Source organism: Nematolebias whitei, chromosome 21 (genome assembly GCF_014905685.2).
Source record: "Nematolebias whitei isolate Nwh7 chromosome 21, NemWhi1, whole genome shotgun sequence".
NCBI lineage: Eukaryota > Metazoa > Chordata > Actinopteri > Cyprinodontiformes > Rivulidae > Nematolebias > Nematolebias whitei.
In genome coordinates, this window is record NC_056518.1 from 31651474 (window position 1) to 31657967 (window position 6494).

A 6494-nucleotide genomic window follows, 5' to 3' on the forward strand; every position below is an offset into this window, starting at 1 on the left:
GACTGTTAGACCATCCATCATGGACTGTTAGACCATCCATCATGGACGGTTAGACCATCCTTCATACCATCCAAATCCAACTAACACTTAAACCACAGGAACTCTTTACATGTTTGCACACAGCTAAAGTCAAACTGAAACACAAAGTCAGGTTCTTTAAAGTGCTAGTTATGAGCATTAAAACAACATAGTTCCCATGTGACGCAACATTCAGGACAGATTTGGTGCCATCTTCATCCATGTAGGCTGGCTCTAGCTGCAGACAGCTTAGCAAGTTTTGTCGAGTTAAAAAAAAGTATATTACAATGGCAGTTTGTGCTGGGTTAGAGGATGTTCCAATAGGGCAGACGGTTCGGGAAAGCGCAGTTTTCACTTAATCCCCAAAATCAGTCATTAAAAGCTTCCACTTCCTACATGTCTGCGTGAGTTCAGCTACAGCGTGCGCTCTCAGGACATTATTACCTGCAGTGGTCCCTCAGTGAGGACTGAACTAGGCAAAAGGGCCTTCTCTTACTCCGCTCCTGTTTTCTGGAATATCTTGTAAAAAGATCTGAAGCTCTCGACCTTGACCTCTCCGTCTTCAAACATCTGATAAGTTCCTGGCAAAAACCAATGCAGACATGTTCTTGTTTTTAGTTTTCTACACCGCTTTATAATCTAGCTGGATTTTTTTATTTTTTTTTACTACTTTTTCCTTTTGACTGTCCTTGGGGTTGCCATTTTAATTTGTAAAAAATAAAAAAAATAAAATTTGTATGCCTCTTTCATGACTGTCTATTGTCGTTGTTATCCACTGTTGTCATCATTCTTTGTTAGAATCAGGTCTTTCTTGTAAATGAGTCCGAGGCTCAATGGGATTAACCTGTCAAAACAAAGGTTGAATGAACGTAGCTCTTAGCAAGATGGCAGCAAACAGGTCTCGTCCAGTCAGGCTGTAGTTTCAGAGGTTTGGCCACTTGATGTCGTAGTTTCCTTATTTATGTCTAAATTAATCCTCCAGTCGAAAAATATTTAGTTTTATTGATATCCTGATGTCGCGCTCTGATGGCGTCAGAGACTAAAGTTATTTTACTCCAGAGTATTCGGGTCCAGCCGGGTCTGACCCGGTTCTGTCAGTCATTGATGGATCACCATGAACAGCTTACTGAACAAATTAAAACCTTCACGACACCAAACACTGACATGTTTTTATCAAACTGAACAACAAGACTCACATATTTGATCTGATTTCAGTTAATCTATATTTGTAATTATTATAAAATATTGTTTTTTAATAGCTTCCATGTCACGTGACCCAGTGACACGAAATTACTGAATGATTTTATTATAACTCAAAAAAAAATTTCTGAATTTATTTATTTTTTATTTACTCCAAGGAGTTTATCATCATCATCATCATCATTATGGGGTGTTTAAATTACTCCAAATCTCACATTTTGTAAAAAACGCCCAGAATTGAACAGAATTACGTGCACTGTTGGAAAAAATTCTCTCCTACTAACGTCGTTTACTCAAAAGAACCACAAACTCCCGGCAGGTGAAGATTTTTATCCGACTTTACTTAAAAGGGGCTGCATTCAGGACTTTACCTGCATGGAAAGGTCCAGAATGAAGCCTGGAGCACAGTCACCCTCTGACTTTTATATTATTAAGAGTTCAGGGCACTACAGTTGGTGCTTAGCTCTTTGTCAAAACAAGAAGTGTTGTCTGAGTTTATTTTAAATATCTCGGACACCAGCTTGTACTTTCTAAGTATTTCATAAAATATTCCTGTTAGGAAATTAAATATTCACTTTGTGAAACCCTTCAAAGAGTTAAGAGCCTTTAAAATAAAAGATTAGTTTTGTTTAGTTTTAGATCTATCTGAAGTATTTTAATGTGTAAAACTTAAAAAACAAACAACAGTGTCCATGTTGGTAAACTTTATTTTCAGATTTGTGTTTTCCAACAAACATTCTCAGTTTCACAATAATCCCTGAACTCAGCAGCAGAAGCTCAGAGTCGTAACTCAAAGATAAAAAATGTAGTAAAACATGAACTTAGTGTTCACAGTGCAGCTCATCATCAGGTGAGAGTAAAATCAAAGTATTAAAACGTGACAAGCGTCCTCCTGACGTCACGGTGAGTCCACAGCAGTGCAGAGACCAAGAACCAACTTGGTTCTGGAGGACTCTTCAGACCTTCAGCAGACACACAGAGTCCATGGCCAGCTGGATGCTGCAGAGACAACAACCAGAACAACAGACCAAGAGTGAGCGAACACTGTGGAGCAAATCTGTAAATCATCGACGTTCGACTAAAAGAAGCGGCAAAAAAAAAACTGAGGCTGAACGACATTATTTAGAACATCATCAGGCCAGGACTCTGCGGTCTACACTCATCTCCAGGCCAGCGGTCACTCTTTCAGGGATGAAGATGTTCACATCCTGGACAGAGAGGAACGATGGTTTGAGAGAGGAGTAAAGGAGGCCATCTTTGTGAAAAGAAACTGTCCATCATTAAACAGGGGTGGAGGCCTCCGGGTTCAACTGTCCCCCTCTTACAATGCTGTGATTGCTAGTATCACTCAGCCCTCTGTGAGTAGTAAACAGCCATCAGGTGCTAATGATCCATTGTTAGGCTGATGGTCCTTCTTGAGCATGTGAGCAGCTGGTTTTGGTTGTCAGCAGCAAAACTGGTTGATCCACTCTGAGAAGGTGCTATTTAAGAGACTGAGCTGAATACAGCACCTCAGACTGAGGAAGTCTCTTGGATGAGAGATGAAACGTTTCTACATTTTTTTGCTTTGTTTTGTTTTTTTGAATGTCCAGAGGACCAGATTGAACTTTTTTGAACTAAAATAACTAAATTAACTAAACAACTAAAATAACTAAATTAACTAAACAACTAAAATAACTAAATTAACTAAACTAAGAACTCAGTAAAGCGGTCCAGGAGGTTGTTCCTCACCAGGAAGCTGAAGGACGTTCAGTCCAGAGGTGCAGGGTGGTGACCCTGGTCAGTAAAGATCAGGGTCTGCTCTTTAACTCCAGCCCTCTGATGTCAGCACAACAAGCTGAACTTCTGCTGTTCAGCACAACAAGCTGAACTTCTGCTGTTCATGTGAACTCACACCGAGGCAGACGTGCTGCCTCTTATCGGTGCACGGAGCGGGTGAACAGCTGAGTCCGGTCTACTTACAGTTCTGATGATGCGGGTCTGGGGCTGAACTTAGCTAACACAAGGCTACGTACTGATAATCCTGGAGCTCTAGCCTTTTGCCTATCCTCCTGGTCTTAGCTGAACTGGTGGTCCAGGAGCTTTAGCTGCTTGAGCCAAACACCTGGAGTAACTGGATCCAAACTGAAGACAGCTACGGTCCAACGGTCTGGACTGAGCCTGTAAACTGGTCTAACATCTAAAAGTGTTTCTCTGAGGACGTTTAGACAAGCAGGGAGAACATCAGCCAAAGGGTTCAGACAAACACTCAGATGTCACAGAGCCAGAAAGAACATCAGCCGAAGGGTTCAGACAGACACTCAGACGTCAGACGTACTGAAAGTTCTGGTAAAGAGGAAGTGGACCTCACCTCTGAGCTGGGTATCCCCTCTCACAAAGGTTCACCAGAGCGTACAGATGTCTCAGGGCGTACTCGTACTGAAACACAACGCCACATGTGAGAAACAACACAACATCTGGAAAGAACAATCACACTTAAGAGTTTCATTCTTGGTTTTAAAAAAAGTCCAGAACCAGAGAGAACAGGTTCTGAAGGAAGCCTCACAGCTGCCTGAACGGAGCGGGGAAAATAGCGACGTTAAAACCTGCAACATATTACGAGCTTTACCAAACAGAGACAGATGTTTTCAAATATAATAAACATATTAAAAATAATAAATATATTAAATATAATAAATATAATAAATATATTAAAAATAATAAATATATTAAAAATAATAAATATATTAAATATAATAAATGCATTAAATATAATAAATACATTAAATATAATAAATACATTAAATATAATAAATATATTAAATATATTAAATATAATAAATATATTAAATACTGAGAGTCATTTAAACAGAGTCTGAACACAACAAGAGTCCTTGGACCGTCTTTAGGAGATTCACTTGACTCTTTAAAAAGTTTTATTGGAACAGAAAGTTCTGACCCGTCACAGAAGACTTGACCCAAGAACACATTTCTGCCAAGAGCTTAAAGAACCAGTTCTCTGAGCCATTTGAGAACAAAATGATGCAACAAGAACAGAGAACAGTTATGAGCCTCTTATGGAGCATAAATGGAAGTGGACAGTTTGTGGTTCTGTGTGAGGCGGTCCAGCAGAACCGGTAAAGTCCACATGCGGTTCTGTGTGAGGCGGTCCAGCAGGACCGGTAAAGTCCACATGCGGTTCTGTGTGAAACGGTCCAGCAGGACCGGTAAAGTCCACATGTGGTTCTGTGTGAGGCGGTCTAACAGGACTGGTTCGGGCGTACCTCAGGGTTGTTCCAGTTGAAGCAGCTCTGTTTGAAGTGCCTCACTGCAGCCTTGTAGCACCCGTGCTGGAAGAGTTCAGATCTTTCATGGAGGACCTCGTCAGCCTTCAGCTGACTGCCCGTTACCTTCTCCACCACGTGGCGCATGGTGTCGGCCATCTTGGTCCTGACCTGAACACAAGGTTGAAACAGAAAGGTCAGGTGAAGGTCAGGTGAAGGTCAGTTTAGTGATGGATTTACATTCCAGCTGCCTTCAGCAGAACATCTGGACTGTAAAGAACTTGAGGAAACCTTCAGGTGGGTGTTGATCTCTGTCAGCAGTTTCTTTGCTACTGTGATGTCATTGGAAGACATCAGCTTCCTCTTCATGATGGCCAGAGGAACGTCGGGGCTCGGGGTCAGGTCCAGCTCTGTGATTGGTGGAGGTCTCACCTGAGGAGCATGTGTGCTGTACGCTTTGGGGTCACCCTGAAACTGTATCACCTTCATGTGTCCTAAAGTCTGCAGAGCAGCAAAGAAACAAAGGAGAGAAGAAGAAGACGCAGCTGTTAGAGGCTCAACCTTCATCCGGAGCTCATTCTGTATGTCCTCACTTTGTTGCCGTACTGCTGGACGTGGCTCGTGTTCGTCTCCGTCTTCACAATCTTGAACTGTTTCTGCAGAGTTTCTTTGGTCAGGTCCTCCTGGAAACACCAGACGATAAAACGTCTCCACGCTGAACATTTCCTCCAAACATGTTGTACTTCTGCTGCCGTCCTGCCGTTTTAGCTTTTCTCACAACCAAACGTTCAGCTGATTCAGGCCGTGGCTGCTGTGACATTTTATATTTTATACTTTTAGTTGTACTTCATTTTAAAATATTTATACGCGGCTGCAGATTACTAATCCTGGAAAGACAACGGTGTCGTGGTGCTAACGGAGAGCGCAGCTGATGGGAGGCACTGATCTCTGAAAACCTGCTTCAGCTGCTGGCTCTGGTTTTCACTTCTTATGCTACCGTTAGCCTTCTGCTACTTTTAGCTTTATGCTAGTGTTTATACACTTTTAGCTAGGGTTCAGATTTATTTCAGCTAGTATAACACTCTCAGCTTTGAGAACTTATTCAGCTGTCTTGGTTTGTTAGAAACAAGCTTCAGCTGTTTTCAGACATTTCGCCCACTTCCTGTAGCTGCAGCCGATGTTTGAAGCGTTTAATGAAACAGTTTGAATCAAACGGTTTGAATCAAACAGAAGAAGCACTCCCAGGGTGCAGCTCAGGTTTAAAAACTTTATATGTTTTTATAAATTAATGATACATTTTATTTCATCCTACACTTTAAATAATAATAAACTTTATTAATCCCAAAGAGAAATTATTTAAAGTATTTTTAAATTTGAAACTCATTCTTCCAACTTTATCTTGAATCTGATCATAATTAGTTTCATAACTTCATGATTTTGATAACCGGAGTCCAAAAAGAAAAACTAAATTATATTTGAGTTTTGACCCGTGAGTCTGAAGAGTTTTACCGGTACATCGTCTCCATGACTCCGTGTAAACATTAAGAAAAGATTTGACGTTGGTCGGACACCCAGAACCTTCTTAACACCAGATGTTCCTCTGCCCTGTATTAGAAGACGTCAGGGGTCCAGGTGGTCCGGTACCACTGGTAAGACGTACCAGAACCTTCCTCTAATTTAAAAGTTCTGCTCACAGACCTGTTGATGCACAGCGCCAGCAGCTGTAAGACTGATTGGAGCGGCTCGTCACGACCCGCCTGCAGCTCAGAGTTCATTAAAAAAGTTCTGTTTGGATAAGAACGGACCTGGTCCGAGTCCTCCATCCAGTTCACGCTGTACCAGTCCCCCAGGTAGGTGTCCCTCTTCTCATCGTAGTAGCAGGCGTAGGAGGACTCCTGAGCGTTGGACGCAGTGGTGGCGTACACTGAAGAACACAAAGTCCCAGTTTGAAAACTACACAAACTGAGCTGAAAGCAGCAAAAGACTGGCTGAAAGCAGCAAAAGACTAGCTGA

General features: G+C 41.7%; 1 protein-coding gene across 1 annotated transcript in view; it reads right to left on the bottom strand.

Annotated features, from left to right (window-relative positions):
- Nucleotides 1–2048: 2048 nt before the first annotated feature.
- The window catches only part of lgmn (legumain), a 10302-nt gene continuing 5856 nt past the window's right edge, over nt 2049–6494 (bottom strand). Inside the window, exons 9-14 of the mRNA XM_037694632.1 lie at nt 6287–6405; nt 5075–5164; nt 4773–4982; nt 4482–4652; nt 3569–3636; nt 2049–2217 (exon numbers count right to left, since the gene is read on the bottom strand). Coding sequence (XP_037550560.1) covers nt 2175–2217; nt 3569–3636; nt 4482–4652; nt 4773–4982; nt 5075–5164; nt 6287–6405 — 701 coding nt within the window. The 3' untranslated portion in view covers nt 2049–2174. The remainder of the gene's footprint in view (nt 2218–3568; nt 3637–4481; nt 4653–4772; nt 4983–5074; nt 5165–6286; nt 6406–6494) is intronic.